The 19,472-nt window shown below is 40.1% G+C and overlaps 6 protein-coding genes, 2 long non-coding RNA genes and 1 pseudogene across 12 annotated transcripts in view; 1 reads left to right on the forward strand and 8 right to left on the reverse strand.

Moving 5' to 3' along the window:
* LOC104778406 (protein neprosin) overlaps nucleotides 1-19,472 on the reverse strand; it is a 648,080-nt gene that overhangs the window by 273,489 nt on the left and 355,119 nt on the right. The window lies entirely within an intron of this gene.
* LOC109131296 (heavy metal-associated isoprenylated plant protein 41-like) lies at nucleotides 1,199-2,535 on the reverse strand. Its single transcript, XM_019242068.2, has 3 exons — nucleotides 2,084-2,535; nucleotides 1,890-1,971; nucleotides 1,199-1,778 (listed from the first exon to the last, which is right to left on the reverse strand). The coding sequence occupies exons 1-3, from the start codon at nucleotides 2,135-2,137 to the stop codon at nucleotides 1,432-1,434; spliced, it is 483 nt and encodes a 160-aa protein (XP_019097613.1). The 5' UTR covers nucleotides 2,138-2,535; the 3' UTR covers nucleotides 1,199-1,431.
* On the reverse strand, nucleotides 2,753-5,064 carry LOC104778445 (heavy metal-associated isoprenylated plant protein 41). 2 transcript variants are annotated; one of them, XM_019243997.2, is made up of 3 exons: nucleotides 4,758-5,064; nucleotides 4,305-4,503; nucleotides 2,753-4,166 (listed from the first exon to the last, which is right to left on the reverse strand). In XM_019243997.2, the coding sequence occupies exons 1-3, from the start codon at nucleotides 4,945-4,947 to the stop codon at nucleotides 3,131-3,133; spliced, it is 1,425 nt and encodes a 474-aa protein (XP_019099542.2). In that variant the 5' UTR covers nucleotides 4,948-5,064; the 3' UTR covers nucleotides 2,753-3,130. The 2 variants fall into 2 exon arrangements, with proteins under 2 accessions (XP_019099542.2, XP_087363305.1); XM_087507179.1 differs by lacking the exon at nucleotides 2,753-4,166 and having other exon boundaries at nucleotides 4,301-4,503; nucleotides 4,758-5,007.
* Nucleotides 5,816-6,590, reverse strand: LOC147947918 (uncharacterized; annotated as a pseudogene).
* On the reverse strand, nucleotides 6,716-7,307 carry LOC147947919 (heavy metal-associated isoprenylated plant protein 41-like). Its single transcript, XM_087496465.1, has 2 exons — nucleotides 7,127-7,307; nucleotides 6,716-6,918 (listed from the first exon to the last, which is right to left on the reverse strand). Exons 1-2 carry the CDS (start codon nucleotides 7,305-7,307, stop codon nucleotides 6,716-6,718), a joined length of 384 nt encoding a protein of 127 aa, XP_087352591.1.
* On the reverse strand, nucleotides 11,513-14,944 carry LOC104779384 (uncharacterized). 3 transcript variants are annotated; one of them, XM_087507181.1, is made up of 4 exons: nucleotides 14,317-14,944; nucleotides 13,794-14,128; nucleotides 13,635-13,708; nucleotides 11,513-13,535 (listed from the first exon to the last, which is right to left on the reverse strand). In XM_087507181.1, exon 4 carries the CDS (start codon nucleotides 12,715-12,717, stop codon nucleotides 11,752-11,754), a length of 966 nt encoding a protein of 321 aa, XP_087363307.1. In that variant the 5' UTR covers nucleotides 12,718-13,535; nucleotides 13,635-13,708; nucleotides 13,794-14,128; nucleotides 14,317-14,944; the 3' UTR covers nucleotides 11,513-11,751. The 3 variants fall into 3 exon arrangements, with proteins under 3 accessions (XP_087363307.1, XP_087363308.1, XP_019097616.2); XM_087507182.1 differs by having other exon boundaries at nucleotides 14,329-14,876; XM_019242071.2 differs by lacking the exon at nucleotides 14,317-14,944 and having other exon boundaries at nucleotides 11,513-13,708.
* On the reverse strand, nucleotides 15,119-16,545 carry LOC147947920 (uncharacterized). Of its 2 annotated transcripts, XR_015594633.1 has the most exons (4): nucleotides 16,356-16,490; nucleotides 16,055-16,114; nucleotides 15,690-15,794; nucleotides 15,119-15,523 (listed from the first exon to the last, which is right to left on the reverse strand). It is a non-coding gene; the product is annotated as an uncharacterized LOC147947920 (long non-coding RNA). The 2 variants fall into 2 exon arrangements; XR_015594634.1 differs by lacking the exon at nucleotides 16,055-16,114 and having other exon boundaries at nucleotides 16,356-16,545.
* Nucleotides 16,750-17,862, forward strand: LOC104778446 (uncharacterized). Its single transcript, XR_766440.2, has 3 exons — nucleotides 16,750-16,964; nucleotides 17,127-17,170; nucleotides 17,606-17,862. It is a non-coding gene; the product is annotated as an uncharacterized LOC104778446 (long non-coding RNA).
* LOC104778447 (protein BOLA1, chloroplastic) lies at nucleotides 18,549-19,444 on the reverse strand. Its single transcript, XM_010502896.3, has one exon. The coding sequence runs from the start codon at nucleotides 19,253-19,255 to the stop codon at nucleotides 18,761-18,763; it is 495 nt and encodes a 164-aa protein (XP_010501198.1). The 5' UTR covers nucleotides 19,256-19,444; the 3' UTR covers nucleotides 18,549-18,760.

Raw genomic sequence — 19,472 nt, forward strand, 5'->3', positions numbered from 1 at the left:
ATGAGTAGAGGTTTTATACTTGGAGGAAAAAACATGTAACGTCCAAAACAATATTTGAAGAAATGAGTTTTTATCGTTTTTGTTGTTGTTTGTTTGTTGAAGAAATCTGTTATTTTTCCTTTCAAAACTAAGCGGGAAGTCACAGAAAGCAAATATATCAACTGATCTGTGATCTGTCCTGGGGGGCTAATATGATAATGGGCCTATTGCTTTGCTGCTAGTCATTATCTTTTCCTTTTTTTTTTTTAATAGAAATTCATTTTTCGTGAAGAACACAACCTCGACATTTTCATATGCCTATCTCGTTAGAGCATCACCATCTGTAACCCTCTGAAAATGGATTCTAAAATAATATTTTAATATAATAATATTATTTAATTTAAATTTTGTTTGTTTTTATAAAATCAGTCAATCAGGTTATGACATATAGTAAAAAAGAGATCTGAGAATGTCTTAAAAAATCTTGGCAGACACCTTGTGTCTCTATCCAGGGCTGGTGTAAGAATGCAAAAATGGTTAAAGTCCCAATTCATTTTTGAAAAATGGACCTTAATTACATATAAATTTTTTCTCAAAATTTTGTTTTGGTTTTAAAATACATGTAATTTTGATATAGTCCCAGTGCAAATGCACTTGTTGCACATGCCTATCACCGGCCCTATCTTTATCTCATCAACTTTTTATTACTGTGACATCCATTAATGGATAACCGATGAAGATGCTCTTATATCGTGGGATCAGACTCAAACCCTTTGGTGATTCTATCATTTATGTTCTTCTACAATGTTGAGATTGAGGAAAATGATTCAGATAACAATATTTTGATTTTGTAATATCTTTTGTTTTTTGGTCTGAATATATATTAGTATTTATTTCAGTTAGTTGCATAGTATGATACTATATTTTTCAGTTGATTCATTCAGTTTATTCGTTATAGTTTTGTTTGTCTATAACATTTTCTTAATTAATCTGGAAAGACGCATTAAATAATGGATATAATGACAATGACATTGTAACACTTCCCGTGTTTGAGGGAAGAGAATATACGATAAGCTCAAGGAATGTTTGGAATTTGGATATATCTCTCAATCCAGGAACCAGTCCCCTCTCGTTGCACTTTGCACATGTCATCAAAGCAAAGTCCTTTTAAATATGGTCGTCGTGGGTCGTGGACTTACTTCATCACATTACAAAGAAATAAACACAACTTACAAATTTCTTATATATATAAAAAATATAATTCACTGTCACAACATTTATACTTTACATCAATTAGTCGAAAACATAAACAAAACATTTACAGCACCACGAATTTAATTAGCACTTTTTTTTTTTACTACATCATATGATCCGAATAATAAGATTATCTTTTTTATTTTAAAAGATTAAAACTCAACAAAAGAAGAAGAAAAACACACTCAAAGCGTCACATCACAAAATTCTGCAAACATCGGTCTCATCACGACAATAGAGCACCGGAGGAGGAGGATACTGGGATGGTACCATATGATAAGTAGTGTGTTGCTGACTCATAGAACAACATAATCCGCAGAATCCTGAGTTTTGTATCTCACAAGTACATCTTCTAGCCGGAGGCATCTGGTTGTACTGGCCCATAGGCTGTGGCTGTTGCGGCGGCGGCGGTGCAGCCTGCACGGTGATAATACTCGTGTTGCAAACTTTCTTCTTGAGCTCACGTGTTAGCTCCGCCAAGTCAATCCCTTCTCCCAACAAAACTAACTGATCGTTCTGTCCCTGAATCGAGACCGATCTCACACCTGCCAGACAGTGAAATAAATCAAGTTTTTGCTGAAACGGTTCACATGACTTAACTTCCTTTGCAAGTTACTTGCAAAATTAGTCAGAGAGTAGTAGAGATGTTTAATTACCAGATTTTGCAGATGCGATCTTCATAGCTTTCTTCATCGATTTCTCACCGTCACTCAAATCCATCTTCAGAACTATCCGTTGCTGAAGAAAGCACAGATAAATAAACAAATATAAGTTTCGTATCGCAAGAACTAATTTACCAGATGACAAATTAATAAAAGGAACATATGTAGAAGGAAATAATGGCACATACCTTCATCATCATATTGCCGGAAAAATATTGTCGGAGAGATACCAAGAGTTGCATGCAGTGTTTTTCTTGATCTATTGAATTGTGATTGTATAACTACAAATACAGAACATGGATCATCTACTTAATTTATAGAACTGGCATAAACCTATTATAACGACAAAAAAAAAAGCATAAATTTTCTAATAAGGAAGTTTAATTATTTTAAATTCGAACGATAGAAACTATTTCGTAGTAAATTCAATCATCATAGATTTATGATTTACGCGGGACTATAGATAGACTCAGTCATCATAAGCAGATTCCTTGAAAGTTAAACAGTTCTTTCTATGTATGTATGTATGTATGTATTATTATTACTATTATTATATCTTTCACTATCAATTTCCATGTAATTTGCTTGACATTTTCATCTTCAATATTATAAAATACTTATTTATTAATCTGATCTGATTAGTAGTTGAAATTGAAGAGTTTTTTTTGCTGCTAGAATTATTAGGATAGTGATTGTTGCCTTGTCGGCTAAGCTTACGTTTATATTAGTCTACAAGAAATGATAAAATCATATTGTAAGTTGCTATATTTTAGCTATAAAACAAAACGGTTAAAGTGTCGTATCAAACCTTCTGGTCCAGATGGTGTCTTAGTGTGAATCAGTAGTACGAGAGAGACTGTTTGAAAAAAGGCAAGTATTGAGAAATTATCTTGCAGCAGCAGTGATAAAGATAAGTATCTCCTTAAAACAATGCAAGTCGCAAGACTCTCAATCACTACCATTTCTAGGATACTTCAAAAACTAAATATACACACAAAATTACCCCCATGTATCATCTCCATATCGAGATCATCACAGTTTTGAGTTGTCACTTGTCACTTGTAGTTAACTTACTGCCATGCTAATAAACAGAACATAAGATAAATTACACCATCCTTAGAGATTCTTGAGTCATTAACTTCAGTCACCTTGTCTCCATCAACGTATCTTGAGAAGTTCTTTGAAGATTAGCTACCTAAAGAGTTTTCATATCGATTATGCAAAAAAACAATGATTTACCAGTGCCGTGGAGGATGAATGTTGAGGTTGCTCTGCCTAGTGAAGCTTCGTTCTTGTGATTCTCCAGTGTACGGATGGGGAAAGCTGGTACTTGTTGACATTCTTCGTACTTCCCAGTCATAAATTTCATGAGAAACTCCACTCGAGCGGTTAGAGAATTCGAATAGTGGTTCTTGACTAGCTTGAACTGGAAAGTCTTGACAAAGCAGGCGGTGTCGTCTTTCTGGTGATCCTCCAGCGTACAGATGAGGAAACCTTGTCCGATTTAGCATTCTTTGTATTATCCCCTCATAATTATCAAGCGGAAATCCATTGAGGCGGTTAGAGCTTTCATAGAATATTTGTTCTTGACTATGATGATTTGTTTGAAAAGGAACGTCTGGACAAAGCCGGCTGCTTCGTTTAGTGTATCTGTACTTGTCCAGCTCTATTAAGCTGTCAGCAAACTGGGCATGGTTTCTTCCAAGAGACAAGTAGGCATCCTCAAACTGCGAATATCTATGTTCTTGGCAATCCAATGGAGATGTTCTCTGTCTTGATTGAACACAAGGATCTTGGACTTGCCTAAGGTCATAGTCCCTGCGATAGCTGAGATCAAACGAAACTGGTTTTTGGCTAACACCGTGAAATTCAGTTTTTTGGGGATACCCACGATCAAATGACACTGGCTGCATATTTATAAGACCTTGGGGACGATTTGATGCTTGTTCCTTTCCTTCTCTCCATTTTACCTTCTCTGCATAAAGCTCCTTAGCGACGCGAGAGAATTTGAACTTGAAAGTACTGCACTCTCCCAAAAGGAAAGGTTTGTCACATCTAGTCCCATCTCCTCTCTTATTCTCATAACCAGGGTAACTGCTCTTCTCGAACGCCACACGTTGAATCAACACAAGAAAGCATCTGCTAGCGAGCTCCTCAAGATTCCAGTTACAGAAAGGTGGTTTGTTCTTGTGCGAGACATGAACTTCTCCATTATCTCTTAGCAAACGGCTTGCACCATGGAAAAATCCAAACACCAGTTCTCTATGCTTCCTGCAACAAACATACAGACAAAGAGTATCTCTACAAATTCGTTACACAAATTCCTCAAAAGTTGCAGCAGCTAGCCAGGCTACACATCTCAACAGCATGAAGAACGTGTCTGTAACTGTAACGTTGAAGCTCACTCACCGTATAAGAGAGGAATCAGACTCTTTGCCGTGGAAACCGGCGTGGGGGAAGTTGAAAATGACACGATCAAATCTTCTATAACGAAGATCAGGATGAAATTGCAGTGTGGTTGCATCAACTCCATGTAAAAGTAATGCTCCAAGTCGCTTCAAAGTTTCAAGGTTTGATCTTGCCTTTTTGTACTTTCTAACCACAGTATCTGCTTCAACAACAGAGGAAATCAAACTTAAAGCTACAACCTTTTAATCAGTAGAAAGAGGAAAAATCACATATTTGATCTTTCAGATGAAGCTCCATAATCAGTAGAGTTCACCCTATAAATTGATTTCGATTCTTCTCACAGACAAGTCCGAAACATGCAGAGTCCTTCTCACACACAAGTCTGAGAGTCTCTTGCTAAAGTGGCATAAAAAACCCTAAAAAACCTCACAGTGGAAGCAGAGGAAGTGTTACCGTATGAATCGAGAGAGGAAGCGCAGATATTGGAAGCAGAGCCGAAGAGAGTAGCTAAGCTGTGAGAGAATGAGAAATCTCCTTCGCCGACGAGAAGTATCTGGTGGTTCGATGAGTAGTGTTTGACCCATACTTCTTCTTCTTCATCCTCGCTATCTCTCTCAACCTCCGAGAGCTCTCTCATCGCCATTACAGCAATAAAGAATGAAACTTTAGAAAGTTTTTTTCTTTTTTTTTTTTTTCGAAAAATAAAAGTGACTTTATAACTTATACTAGAGACGGTTGAGTTTTCTCATCTATCAAAAAATGGAAATGAGAATGACGATTGGGATTTTACATCGATATTAACAAGAGACGATCATTGATTGGTTTTGTTTCTTGAGCCCATTTTGAGTACAAAAAGTAGTATCTCTGTTACTCATAAAGGGGTTTATTGTTGGAAATGAAATGATTGGAAAATGCGTTCTGTTTATAGCGTTAGCATCAAGAAAACACAAAACGCGGATTGGGGGTAAATTTGTGACTACAATCGTTTAACAACACTTCAAAACGCGACTATTCGTATCCAAAATTCCGCCGTTCGGAACAGTGGCTAAAAGCTAAAGTGTGTAGTACAACATAGTATTGAATAAACAAGAGTACAACATAGTATTATCAAGTTACACAAAAACAAATTACTGTGCGTCCTACCAAATCTTCTGGCTAAGCGTTCCGCCTAGAGTCTTTTGATAGATGGGATATATCACAAGAGAATCAAAACATGAGACGTTTATGGGATTCTCTCCTCGAAGACAATGCACAAGTCGCACAGGACTCGCAATCACTTTCAATTACATATTCTCCAAAAAGGTCAAAAACCAGATAAATACACAAAATTATAACAAATTAAATATCATCTCCCATATAGAGATCATTGCATCAGCCTAATAAACATAAGAGAATATAGAATGCAGCTTTGTCGGTACGTCCAAGTTTCAGTCACCTTAGCTCCTTTGAAGTTATTTGTAGATGAGCCACCTACAAAAGTTCAATACTGATATACACTGACGCGTTTGTTTTCATAATATAAAGCAAATATCAAGGACATACCATATTTTGAGCTTGCTCTGCCTACTCATGCTTCCGTTTTCGTGATTCTCCCTGAGTGCTGTTTCGTATTAACATTTTTCGTACTCTCCCCTTATGAATTCCATGACAAACTCCTCTGAAGCGGAGTGAGCGTTCGGGGAACGGTTCTTGACTAGCTTGTACTCCGAAGTCTTGACTAGTGTACTGATGAGGAACGGTCCTCCGTGTTACCATCCTTTGTAATTTTCCATTATGCATTTCTAACGATACTCTATTGAAGCGGTTGTATTCAAGAAGTTGTTCTTTACGATGAGGTTTTCTTCTTTTATTGTATCTGGGCAGTTCAAGATGTATCGAGCTGTCTTCAACACGGACATGTTTGTTATCCATCGCCCGAGTTGGAAAAGCTTGGTCATACTTTGGTTCTCGTTCTTTCACTTCTCTCCATTTCACCTTCTCTGCATAAAGCTCCTTAGCGACACGAGAGAATCTGAATTTGAAAGTACTGCACTCTCCCAAAGGGAAAGGTTGGTCACATCTGGACCCATCGCCTCTCTTATTCTCATAACCAGGGTAGTTGCTCTTATGGAACGCCACACACTGATCCAATACAAGAAAGCATCTGCTAGCAAGCTCCTCAAGATTCCAGTTACAGAAAGGTGCTTTGTTCTTGTGAGATACATGAACTTCTCCATTAGCTCTTAGCAAACGGCTTGCACCATGGAAAAATCCAAACACCAATTCCCTATGCTTCCTACAGACAAAGAAAGAACTTGTAATAATCGTTACAAACCCCCCCCCCCCCCCCCCCCCCCCAAAAAGTTGCAGCAGCTGGTCAACACATTCACCTAGAAGAAGAAAGTATCTGCAACACCAAAACGTTGATGATCTTACCGTATTTGACAGGGGTCAGACTCTCTACAGTGGAAACCGGTATGCGGGAAGTTGAAGATGACACAATCAAATCTTCGGAAATGAAGATCAGGATGGAGTTGCAGCTTGGTTGCATCAACTCCATGTAAAAGGAAAGCTCCAAGTCTCTTCAAAGTTTCAAGGTTTGATCTTGCCTTCTTGTACTTTCTAACCACAGTGTCTGCTTCAATTACCCACACACACACATGAAACAACAGAGGGAATCAAGCTAAAAGCTACAACCTTTTTAACTGGTTTATAAAGCTATGAACATGAACAGAGAAGAACAATGCAAATGTTGGAAAATCAACCATTCACCGGAACCTCAATAAAACAGTGTGTTCACCATAAAAATCCTCACAATGTAAGCAACGCAAGTAAGTGGTTACCGTATGAATCGAGAGAGGAAGCGTAGATATTGGAAGCAGAGCCGAAGCGAGTGGCTAAGCTACAAGAGAATGAGAAATCTCCTTCGCCAAGGAGAAGTATCTTATTCTTGGATGAATAGTGTTCGACCCACTTTTCTTCATCATCGTCTCTATCTCCTCTAAGCTCCAAAAACTCTCTCATGTTTTGGGAAGTTTTGTTTTATCCGCAGAGTTCAAGACATATATTAACGTATCTATTTCCGCTCTGTTGATGTATAAAAACTTAAAGAAGAGGGACGATTTAGTTTCCTTTATAAAATGGAAATGACGATTCGCTTTACCCACAAAATAAAAAGGCTATCACTGATTTGAAGCCATAAAATATGTTGTTGTTGCTAATAAAGGTGACATGGCGTTCGCGAAAGGTCATCTCCATAGCAATATCTTAAGAGTTGCTTAGATTTAAAAATAAATCATATTAATGAAAAAAAGAAAATATACCTAGTGATTGATTCTTTTTTTTTTTTTTTTTTTTTTGCCAACAGGTTACAAGATTGACTCAAACGAGTCAATTAAACGGGAAGTTATTCACAAAAATGATTGGAAGCGACTCCACTCTAGCACGACGCGCCAGTTTGTCCGCTCTACCATTCTGTGATCTTGGTACCTGAACGAGAGAGAATGAAAGGAATTCACCCTTATCTTCATCAATAGCGTCCAGATATGTCTTGAAAGCAGGCCACTCGGAAGGCGAAGACACCATCTTCACCAAATCAGAACAGTCTGTGAGAAAGACGACTTTCTCGTTATCAGCACCATCATACACCTCATTGCCCAGGTAAGGGCCTCTACCTCTGCGTGGAGCGGTGACAAGCTACGACGAGAATTAGATGCACCCATGGTGGGAGATTCTCCGTTAGGAGAAATGCAATACCATCCTCTACCCATAAACTGATCAGTCGCCTTCTAAGATCCATCTACAAAGCATCGGTAACTAGATTCATAACCGTGAGCCACATTACAAGTCTGAGTCATAAATCTGGGTAGAGGTCGAGGGACATCAGTAGAAAAGGATCCGGATAGGTCTTCCTGAGCTGAAGACCACAGCCTGGATTCCTCCTCTGCTAACCGTAGGATTGCTACCGGGTTGGAGTCCAAGTTACTAAATAGTTTATCATTCCGAGCCTTCCAGATATACCATAGAATCCATGGAAACATTGCCACCGAAGGAATGTCTTGAAACCTCCAAAATAAGGAATCCATATTAGCATATATAGAATCTGACGGGAAACAACCCGTAGAGCTCAGAAATTGGGACAGTCCCCAAACCTGCCTAGCCGGAGGGCATAAAAAGAGGGCATGGTTGACTGTTTCTTCCGTCTCCCCACAAATTTCGCAGTCCATATCACAGCTTAATCCACGACGCCGTAGATTAGTTGTTGTCGCCATGCAACCCGTAATTGCTTGCCACAAAAAATGTCTGAGTTTTGGTGGACACCTAATCTGCCAGACATATGCCTGTAGAGGGATAATATTGGGGCCATAAATGGGAAAACCTCTCTCCGGTTTCTGCCGTAATGCCTGATATCCAGATTTAACAGTATAGCTACCGGTTTTAGTCAAATGCCATCCCAAGCTATCTGGTGTGGTAAGATTACCAAGAGGTAAAGCAGAAATAAGGGCTACATCCTCCGGCTCGAAAGAAGCGAAAGTAATGCCAGATCCCAGGAACGTGAAGTCCTGTCAATGAAATTTTCAACTCTAAGTGTTGGATTGACTGGCGATCCTGAACGCAATGCTGATCTCGGGGATTGAGCAGGTATCCAAGGGTCAGACCATACTGAAATGGAGGCCCCAGTTCCTACCCGTTTAATGAGTCCTTTGTTCACCAGAGAGCGAGCAGAAATCATACTTCGCCATCCATAAGATGGAGAATAAGATTTAATAGGATCTAATGGATCCAAATGCCTATAATACCGTCCTTTGAAAACCTTTGCAAATAGTGAATCTGGAACTGATATCAACCGCCAAAGTTGCTTAGCCAACAGTGCGGTATTGAAATCGTCCAGACACCTAAACCCCAAGCCTCCCTCCATTTTATCGACACACAATCTGTCCTAGGCGATCCAATGTAAACCCCGAGTTTCTCCCGAAGAGCTCCACCAGAAGTTGGAGATGGCACTCGTAAGTTTCCGTGTAACTGTTTTGGGAATTCTAAAACAGGACATAACAAAAGTAGGGACAGCCGTCGCGACCGATTTGATCATGACTTTTTTACCCCCCCCCCCCCCCCCGGGACAGTAACCTGGCAGGCCAATCACCATCCCTTTTTTGTAACCGATCTTGGACGAAGGAGAAAATTTTGGTTTTCGATCCACCAAGACTTTCCGGGATTCCCAAATAGGAATTCATGCCACCCAAAGTGGTAATCCCCAGGATACCCTTTAAGTCTTCACACACATCCACATCTACTGTATGTCCAAATTGAACTGAAGATTTCTGGAAGTTTATCCTCTGTCCAGAAATCCTCTCATATTGCCTAAGAATCCCCAAAATAACTTCGCACTCTTCCTTTGTGGCCCGACATAAAAACAGACTGTCATCTGCAAACAGTAAATGTGAAATTGCCGGACATGCAGTGGAAACCATGATACCCGTGATAAGCTTAGACCGTTCCGCTTTCCGTAAATTTGCAATAAGTACCTCAGTACAGATGATAAAAAGATAAGGTGACAAGGGATCTCCTTGACGGAGCCCTCTAGACGGTATTATTGATCCATGGGGTTGCCCATTTAATAAGACGCTATATTCCACTGATGTCACACACCACATGATCCAGGAAATCCATGTCTCACAAAAACCAAATTTCCGCATTAAGGAATCAATAAAGGACCATTCTACCCGATCATAGGCCTTACTCATATCTGTTTTGATGACCATAAACTTGCCCTTACAAGAGGGATTAGTGCGGAGTCCGTGAAACATTTCCTGAGTAATCAAAATATTACCCGTAATTAAACGGCCTTCTACAAACGCTGACTGTGTCTCAGAAATTAATGCTGTCAAGAACTTACGCAACCGTTGACATAAAAATTTTGAAATAATCTTGTACCCGACATTACATAGACTAATGGAGCGCCATTCAGTCATCCGGGTCGGTTTTTCTACATTCAGGATAAGACAAATATTAGTCTTATTGAGGCGTTTGTCAAAACTGCCAACATGAAAGAAAGACTCCACCGAAAGCTTTAAGTCAGCTTTAACTGTATCCCAAGCACGCTGATAAAACAGGGCCGTCATACCATCCGGTCCCGGGGTTTTATCAGGGTGCATCATAAATAGAGCCTCCTTGATTTCCTGTTCTGTGACTGGCTTAGTCAGTTTCTCATTGATTTCGTCCGTTATAGAGGTGCTGATTTCACCCAACGAGTCCTCAATTTCTGAGGGATCGGTGGACATGAATACCTCTTGAAAATATGAAGTTGCGATATTCTGGATCCGAGGCTCCTCTGTGGTCCAGTGACCCAACTCATCATACATTCCAACAGTCCGATTATTAGCTCTTCTTAACTTCGTTTGGGCATGAAAATAGATGGTATTTTGGTCTCCAAAGCGAATCCACTTACTTCGACTCTTCTGATACCAGTAAATTTCCTCATCCCGATAAGCTTCCCGCAATTTCCAATTCAATTCCGAGATAACCTCAACAGAGATAGAGTCATCCTCATGAGCAATGGCTAGCTGGGATTTAAAATCCTCAATTGTTTCCCGTCCAAATGAAGCCTGTGCTTTCCTCCAGCAGGAGATTGCTTGGCGGCACTTTATTATTTTGTCCATTAAATTCCCAGACTCCCCTGTCTCCCCTGAGAACCATCCCTCTGAAATAGCTCCAAAGAGACCCTCTTTCTCCAGCCATCGGCGGTCAAAGCGAAAAATGCTCCTCCCTCTCTGAATTGTATCCTCTAAAAAGGCTAACACCGGTTTATGATCCGAGACTATCATTGGTAGATATTCTGTGAACGCATTCCGAAACAATTCATGAAGTTTCTCATTGGCTAGGGCGCGGTCAAGACGACACCTGATTGGCTTCTTATCATGCCAACCACGCCAAGACAAGCTATCCCCAACCGCCGGAAACTCTAATAATCCACAATGCCAAATCATTGTGTTAAAATTCACAAAGGAAGAGGCGTGGCGGAGCCTTCCGCCCCGTTTTTCGTGATTACCTTTAAGTTCATTAAAATCACCTATAAGAAACCAAGGGGCATCACGAGACAAGCCAATCCGCGTTAATCTTTCCCACACTAAATCTCGATTCGTTGGAACCGGATCACCATAGACAAAAGTAAAGTAAATAATATGTCCTTTATAAGTAAGTTCCAAATCAATCAACTGATTGGATTCAAATAAAATGGAAACATCATAATTATTATTATAAAATAAGGTCAAACCGCCACTACATCCAATAGGATCAACTGTTTTTAAATTTGAATAACCAAAATGACCAACAAAAGGTTCCAAAACAGATAAAGGTTGTCTAGTTTCAGATAAAAATAAAAAGTCAGGTCTATGCTTTCCCCACAAATCCCTGAGATACCCAAAAGTTGCTTTATTCCCCAGTCCTTGACAATTCCAACTTAAAATCTTCATTTATCTGCTGTTGGTTTGGGTGGCTTGACTCCACCAGTTGGACCCTTCTCCTGATCCGAATTCCTCATGTTTGATCCTTCTCCAGCCTCTTTAGGGACAGGGCGTTTCCTTGGCGTTGTGCGTAGATACACGTTCAATTTCCTGAAAGCAGCTCCTTTAAGAGACAAAGGAGGTTTCACCTTGTGGACCTTTTCCCCTTGTGGAGCCATGACAGAGGTTGCACCTGAGTCAAGTTTTGCTTCCACGGGACCATCACCTGAGTCTGCTGTTGTTCCTCCGAGAGTCGGAATAGCGACGGTTGGATTCATGGCCTGATCTTCCACCGAAACCTCCATGTCTCCATTAGTTTGTTGTTGTGGATCATCAACCGTTTTATCCAACACCTCTGTTTCGACCTCCTCCATCCGCTGCTCAAAATTCTCCTCCAGAGTTTCCTTTGCTGTTGGCAAAACCGGTAACGTTCCTGAAATATCGCCCATAGGCACCTGAGTTGAGCCCGCCTGTAGAGCACCAGAGCCTGTAGACTGTGGAGCAAACCCGTCACCCGGGACAGAGGAGCCCGCATCAGCCAAGATCACCTCTTCTCGCAAATGTGATTGTAAAGGCAGTTCCGGTTCCTGAAAGAGAGGCCTCCGAACCCGCTTCAATGGTGGAACCCCAAAGGTTGCAGCCTGAACCGCCACATGCTCGACCTGATCCGGAATCTGTCCAGGTTCCAGCTCTCCCACCGGAACCACACCCAAAGGAGGTGCCACCGTCGTGGAGGCTCTAGCCTTTTGGCGGTAATCCTTAAAAGCCACCAAATTGTTGGATCGACGCGGTTCGGATGAAGACTCACCCATTTCCCGTGAGGTCCGGTTCTTTGACCCTGCATCCTGCTTACCCTTGGGTAGGCGCTGACTGGGCTGAGGCAGTTCCCGAGTATCCACCTCCTTGCCTTTTCCGTTATTTCTGTCATTCATGACAGCCCCTTTGTAACTCTGCAGCGGACGTGCTGAGTCGTCTTCCACCGGGAAATGCAAAGCTGGAGTAATCTTATTAGTAGCCCATAGTGGACAGTGATTCTCATCATGGCACAAACTAGAACACTTCTTGCAGCAACCATGAAGACGCTCATAGCGGAGATTGACGATAGTCTCCTAGCCATTGTAGAATTCAATTACCGTAACCAAGCATAAGGGCTTGAACCCATTAACCGTCACTTTCACCCTCCCACCATCGATATCCACCGCCTCCACTCTCCCAAACTCTGAGCCAATGGCACGAAAGGTTGGTTCTGCCCAGAATTGGAATGGAACATCCAGGACTCTGACCCAAAAGGTTAAGTCTGAAGGGTAAGCAGGATCCACTGTTGGACTCCATCGAACCAGTGATACCATCCAACCATCAAAATGAAATGGTCCCATCTGAAGAACCTCCAGGATGTCTTCCTCATTGTCAAAATCAAATTGAAACTTCCCTAACCCAAGGTCAGCTCCCACAACTCTACCTTCAACATGCTAGAACTTGGGTAGCATGATCAGGAGAGCCTTCATATTCTGCACCTTCGGGTTCATACAGCGCCCCACCATTGTCTTTGAATACCCCACAATCAAAGCTGTGTTATCAACATACGAAATTTTGATTCTCCTCTTAGGAGCCACGACCTCATCATTCGTACTCCCCACATTCTTTCCCAATAAGCCGCTTTGAGACATGCTGAAAGTCACCACCCAAACCCGCAAACACCAACCAGAAAGAGAAACGAAACACTCAAAAGTTGTTGCAAGGAAACCAAGAGCTGAAACAAAGTGATGAAGGAAAATGTGATGAGTACTAGAGACCGCAACACAACCCTTTATATAGTCCCAAATATCCCAGAAATAATCTGCTATCACACCTATCGATTCAGCACATAAATGATATACGATATTCTCTTGATTTGGTAGAATCACAAGCATATCCCGTATCACCCTGAAATCATTCCAAATGGAGAGTAAAATCAATAATGATCTCCCCTGTTCAACACTTAATGATTTATTTCGAGATAGAAATAAACCTCGAATCCCAACAAAGCTGCTTTGAAGTAATGGTCATTGTGCTTGAGTATCTTCCAAGTGCATCTCCGATTTGTTATCAATCCATAAAAGGTAAACAAAGCGCTTATGATCCACCAAGATAAACAAGGAATCCGATAACATTATTAAACCAGATAAAGCTAGGGGAAGAAACCTTGATATGTTCCACTTCGGACCAATCTTCAACATGATGCGCTTCATTATGTGTTTCCATACTCTCCAGAGATATCCAGCTAGAGAATCCTCCAATTTATTCCGTAGGTGCCAGGAGAGAGATTCTTGATACGCCGACATCAAATACATATCTAGGTTTGCCCTGAAACCATTCCAAAAAGATAACAAAATCAAAATCCAGAACCATAATTCATCAACTAGTGAACCAAATCGAAGCAAAGGAGAAACCCGAATCAAAACATAAATGTTCCAAGTCAGAAACCAGTGTGATTTGGTATCCTCCAATTGTGTCTTTCGTGTGTTAACAATCCAGGAAAGGCAAGCAATAACCTTGGGAATTACCAAAGTGAGTTGAGAATCCGATAGTATCAATGAGCTAGTCAAAGAGAGAGACTGAAACCCTGATATGCTCCATTGCAGATCGACCCTCGATCTATTGCAAGAAGAGATTAAGAGGTTGACCCGAATCAAGCTTCCGCCATCATCGGGATTCACATATCAGATAGACCAAGCAGATCGAGTCGACTGAGAGATATGGAATGTCTCAAACACGGATCTCATTAAAGTTGGTCTTAGCACCCGTTCCCGAATCCTTTCATCCAATGAAGACCAAAATACCCAATTAAAACCATATCTCCATGTAGCGATTACGCCTCCTTCGCCGTAACCATTGAATCGTATCTCTACCTGCCACAAGAGGCAAGGTCGAGGGGACGAACAAGAGAGTCCAAGAACATCAAAAACCCAATAGCAAACCGATTCAATCTCACCGAGAAACATTTAGAAACTTAGATCCGCCGTCACCTTCTCCATCGCCTTTTTTTAACCCCCCTCTGTCTGATTCATTCACATCAAATTTATATAATTTTTATTTATTTCTTCTTTCTAGTGATTGATTCTTATGTTAGATGTTTAAGAATCACTAAGAACATCATTAGTAGAGTACCTCTCTTAAGTTACTCTCAAATAAATTAATCATATAATTAATATTAAATTAAGTAAAGCAACCCTAAAAGTATTTTTGCAAAATCATTCATTGAACCCAAAGAAGATTGCTCAATCTTTTTAATAATAATATTTTAATTTGTGTTTAGTAATTATCAAACTTTAATAATCTAAAATGACAAAACAATTATTAAAAATTTTATATTACATAAAACTTTGGAATCTTAAACATATTTTACAAACTTTGAGATATTAAAGACAACCATTTTGAAATATGAATGTAAGAAAAAACATTCATATCAGCTAAAGAAAGACAACCATTTCTTTCATTATATATGTCTCAAGATTATGGTATATGATGACGACGGTATAAGTAATAACCCATTAGAACCACCTGAAAACAAAAATCACCAGTAGCAAGAGGGAGAATCCCATCGCCTGCAACATCACCATATATTTTCATCTTCATCTTTTACACAGTGTATATCTTTTTCAGCAGCAAGAGGGAGAATCCCAAGAGGGATAATCCCATCGCCTACCTCCTCCACATCTTTTACAAGTTTATATCTTCCTTTCCCACAAACCATAGCATCTATCATAGAAAGCCAATGTCTCTTAGTTAACGGGAAAGGTAAGCAAAAGACAAATTTTTTTTGCAGGAGTTCTACTAGATGAACATAACAATAGTGTACATCTTAAAAAGAGTTTCTCAAAATGGATTGAGAAAGGACATGTAGTGTAGTGAATGGTGATGGTACCTTTAAGAGCAGAGTAATATTTAGCAGCTGGTCTGACTAGACTGGCATGCTTATCACTAATGGATTTTACCAGCTCTGAACTTGCATCTCCACTCTCTTTAACAGCTGCTTAATGAACAGATAAATCCAAAGAGGTGAGAAACTAGATGGATATGATAAGGGACAGCCTAAGTTGTCTCATCTATAAAGTCAAGGCCATGGTTCCTCCCTTAATCCAAGAAATCATAGTTTGTGGGTATAAAAACAGGACAAAATTTCATGATCTTTAAACTACAACTTAGAGGCTTAGAGCTAAAGTAAAGTACAGATTTTGAGGACTGATATGATAACAAAAAGCACATAAAGAGGGGGAAAAAGATGATTACTTTCCCCCATATGTAGACGAGCGTTGATGAATGTCAAAAAGCTCAATCTTAAAATTGTCTCTACAACAAAACAAAAACAGTTATGAATGAATTTTCAGCAAAGAAACCCCTCGAGGAGGTGAAAACAAAAAACAAAAAAGGTATAGAAAACAGAGATGGTGGGTTTCAGCTAAAACCCTAGGAAGCAATCAAACCCCAACACAGAAATTGAAATCAGCACAAAAGAATCAGACTAACGATTATAGACCACTACATATGAATTAGCAAAACATCCAATAAATCGATGAAGAGGAGACGAAACTTATCTCTACGATCCGTTAGCCGGTGGACCTCGCCGTCCGCTTTAGACCCCCGGAAACCTTCGCCGTCGTTGTCCCACCAATCTGAAACCTCCGCCGTCGCAACTTCAACCGCGACTTCAATCTGAAACCTCCACCAATCTGAATCGCGACTTCAATCGCCCTTACCCGACAGAGAAGAGAGAGAGAGTCGGAAAGGAAAAAAATGGAGATAAGTTTTATATTTTTCCTGCAACCAATGGCAAAACGCCATGTCGCGTTTCGCAGGGTGTTGCTTCAGTTGCTATCAGAAGCAGCGATACTCACTAAACTGGACTCGAAAATGGATTTAATATTCTGTTTTTGGGGCCCAACAAGAGAGTATTCCCCACCAAAGATGGTCTAAGGATCAAGGTTGTCTCGGCACCTGATTGGGTGCGGAGGAAAATGATTTTTTTTTTTTTCTTTGCCTCATTTCATTTGTATCTCTCTCTCTCTCCTCTCAGTTTTGCGATTCACCTTGGAATTGTTGGGTACCAGAAATTGAAAGATACATAATGATTTTCAAGACAAGATCCATACGTCGTCCTTGAGTATAGCGGCGCACATGCACCGTACCAGAACCTGCACAGGTCATTATTAGCACTTCTTCTATTTTATATGAATTGTTTTAAGATCCATCAAAATTGCGGTTTTTGTTGAACAAAGTTATGATCTTTCAATTCTTAAAACGGTTTGAAGCTTTGTTTACTAATGTATATGAATTTCAATTGAATGGGTTTGTTCTGACTCAGGGATACGACTACTGCATCTGGACTCTGCAGCATAAAATTGGGAGGTATGAACATTAGCTTTTACTTGTTCTGCTTCCTTATGCATTGAGTATCATGTTTGATAATCGATAGTTGCATAATGCACATTTGTTCTAGCTCAATTTCTCTCTCTGGCTCTCTCTGGCTTGGTACTCCTCTCTAACTCAATTTACTCGGTATTCATCTGCTTCTTCTTGACTAATTTGGATTAACAAAATCAGAGCTTTCTAATTATATGATGTTGAAATTTCGTGATTAGTGTAGTTATTTTGGGAGTTAAAGTTTCAACCTTTTTAGCTCTTATAGTTGATCTAAGTTGTGGATTCCTCAATTCTGAGTTTAAACTTTAAATTCTTTTGTTTTACATATTGGGTTTGTGAAAGCTTTATTCATGTTTAGGAGATTGGATTGACGTTTATATGTGTGTGTATGATTTGTGGTCACCTGGCTCTTTGCTTAAGGTGAAAGTTCAAACCTGGGTTGATCCTGTTGAGAGTGTGGAGTTTGTTGGGGTTGAGGCTAGATTCTGGAGACGGATTGTGTCCAAGGAGAAGAATGCAAACCATACACACCTTGTTTTTGCAAATCCTTGTGATTTTTGTACACCTCTCAAGAACAAGGTTTTTTATTTTATTTTACCCCTTTGTATTATGACCTATGATATGAGAATCAATGCGTTTAAGCTATTTGTGATGTTGAAATGTGAATGAGTTCAATCTTTGTTTAGCTTGTTCAATCTTTGTTTAGTTTTATAGAGATGTTGTTATTGTGGAATGGGGAAACTGTAGGTTCACAGCAACTGTAGGTTCAAAGTAAAGACTTTGTGTTTTAGTTAAAACATCCTATATTTTGAAACGGAGGGAGTATGTTTTAAGCAACTTTTGTTTACATTCTTTGATGGAGAAGCCTTAGAAAACGCAAATGCTGTATATGACAATCGCGGAACTTGAATGGGCACTTGGACGAAGAAGGAGACTGAAACATAGAAAAAAACAACAACTTATTTGCCTCCAAGCTAACAAATACATGGCACAGACGGCTTCATTCTAAATCATAAATGTGCTTCAATAGCTACCACCCTAAACCAGAGGTTAAAGGTTTCATAAGTCATTGGTTTGTGTTTTGGTACAGTCCTCATCAAACTGGGGTTCTTTGTTCGATTGGGCAGTCTCAAGTCTCCACGCAATTTCTCGTTATCCACTGTTAGGGCGCTGAGTAAGACAATTGCTCCACTGTCCATTATTTCCTCCTCCTCCTCCAGTGGCTTGTACTCAGTGCCCTAACAATGAATAAAGAGAAATCGCGGGAAACTGCCCAATCGAACAACCAAAAACTAGGTTGATTCGTCATCAACAACAAACTCTTTGATTCCTTCAGATCATTTCATGAACCATATAGTTTTGCTTTCAAAAAAACACACAGAACTCGAATTGAACTAAAAGCAAGTGTCTTTGTTTGAAGTTTGAAGCACCTACCATCCAAAAGCAAAACTCAAATCCAGAAACAACAACTCACACCCATCAAATCTAAAACAGAGCCTTCGATGAGGAAAATCCAATCTTTGAATTAAAAAAAAGAGTTGGTTGTAACAACAAATTCTATAAAGCATCAATCAATTAAGGAGGAGGAGACTCAGACGGGGTCTTAGAGACTATAGAAAGAGCGTGTAATCCAGTATCCAGCTCTTCCCTGAGCAAATCGTAGACTAACCTATGCCTCTTCACCAGATTCATACCTTGGAACCCTTTCGAAACGATCTTCACGTTGAAATGCGTCTCTCCGTCGGTTCTACCTTTCATCCCGGCGTGACCAGCGTGCTGATACGAGACATCTTCGATCACTAACTCCACTGGTTCGAGCTCTTTCTGAAGCTTCTCTCTCATCCTGCTCGCTCGACTCTCGATTGCCCCCGAACCCGACCCGGTTTTCTCAGCGCTGCTCATCGCGACGGATCTCGAACCAGGTCCCATCGAATTCGACTCTGAATTGAAGAATTTAGGTGCGGAGACGAAGACGCTCGTAGGATTTAACGGCGATTTTAGGGTTTCAGTCCGGTGGAACCCAGATACGATTAACCTAATCGAAGATGAAAACATTGTCGAAAACAACATGAAACGACGTCGTTCACTTGGCTTTAGTCATCTTCACGAATCTACCAATTAAAAGGCGTTATTTGCATTAACGTCCACACACACACACATTTATGAGAACTTTAGAAAAAGGATCCAAACTCAAAAATGTTTTTTGGAAACATCCCCCTTACTTCACGTTTTTGTGAGAACTAAAATGAAATTGAAAAGTATACTGATTGAGAAATGTGTGTACAGA

The sequence above is a fragment of the Camelina sativa genome, chromosome 3, assembly GCF_030686135.1.
Source record: "Camelina sativa cultivar CO46 ecotype springtype chromosome 3, ASM3068613v1".
NCBI classification, from domain to species: Eukaryota; Viridiplantae; Streptophyta; class Magnoliopsida; order Brassicales; family Brassicaceae; genus Camelina; species Camelina sativa.

Bases quoted from the DNA above. Each gene is read 5' to 3' on its own strand.
- LOC104778445 (XM_019243997.2), bottom strand. From the start codon at position 4,947: ATGGCGATGAGAGAGCTCTCGGAGGTTGAGAGAGATAGCGAGGATGAA. The intron at 4,504-4,757 runs GTAACACTTCCT...TTGTTGAAGCAG, and splicing joins TTCCTCTCTCGATTCATACG to ATACTGTGGTTAGAAAGTAC. The intron at 4,167-4,304 runs GTGAGTGAGCTT...TGTTTGTTGCAG, and splicing joins TCTGATTCCTCTCTTATACG to GAAGCATAGAGAACTGGTGT.
- LOC104778447 (XM_010502896.3), bottom strand. From the start codon at position 19,255: ATGTTGTTTTCGACAATGTTTTCATCTTCGATTAGGTTAATCGTATCT.
- LOC104779384 (XM_087507181.1), bottom strand. From the start codon at position 12,717: ATGAATGACAGAAATAACGGAAAAGGCAAGGAGGTGGATACTCGGGAA.
- LOC109131296 (XM_019242068.2), bottom strand. From the start codon at position 2,137: ATGCAACTCTTGGTATCTCTCCGACAATATTTTTCCGGCAATATGATG. The intron at 1,972-2,083 runs GTATGTGCCATT...TGCTTTCTTCAG, and splicing joins CCGGCAATATGATGATGAAG to CAACGGATAGTTCTGAAGAT. The intron at 1,779-1,889 runs GTAATTAAACAT...ACTGTCTGGCAG, and splicing joins GATCGCATCTGCAAAATCTG to GTGTGAGATCGGTCTCGATT.
- LOC147947919 (XM_087496465.1), bottom strand. From the start codon at position 7,307: ATGAGAGAGTTTTTGGAGCTTAGAGGAGATAGAGACGATGATGAAGAA. The intron at 6,919-7,126 runs GTAACCACTTAC...TAATTGAAGCAG, and splicing joins TTCCTCTCTCGATTCATACG to ACACTGTGGTTAGAAAGTAC.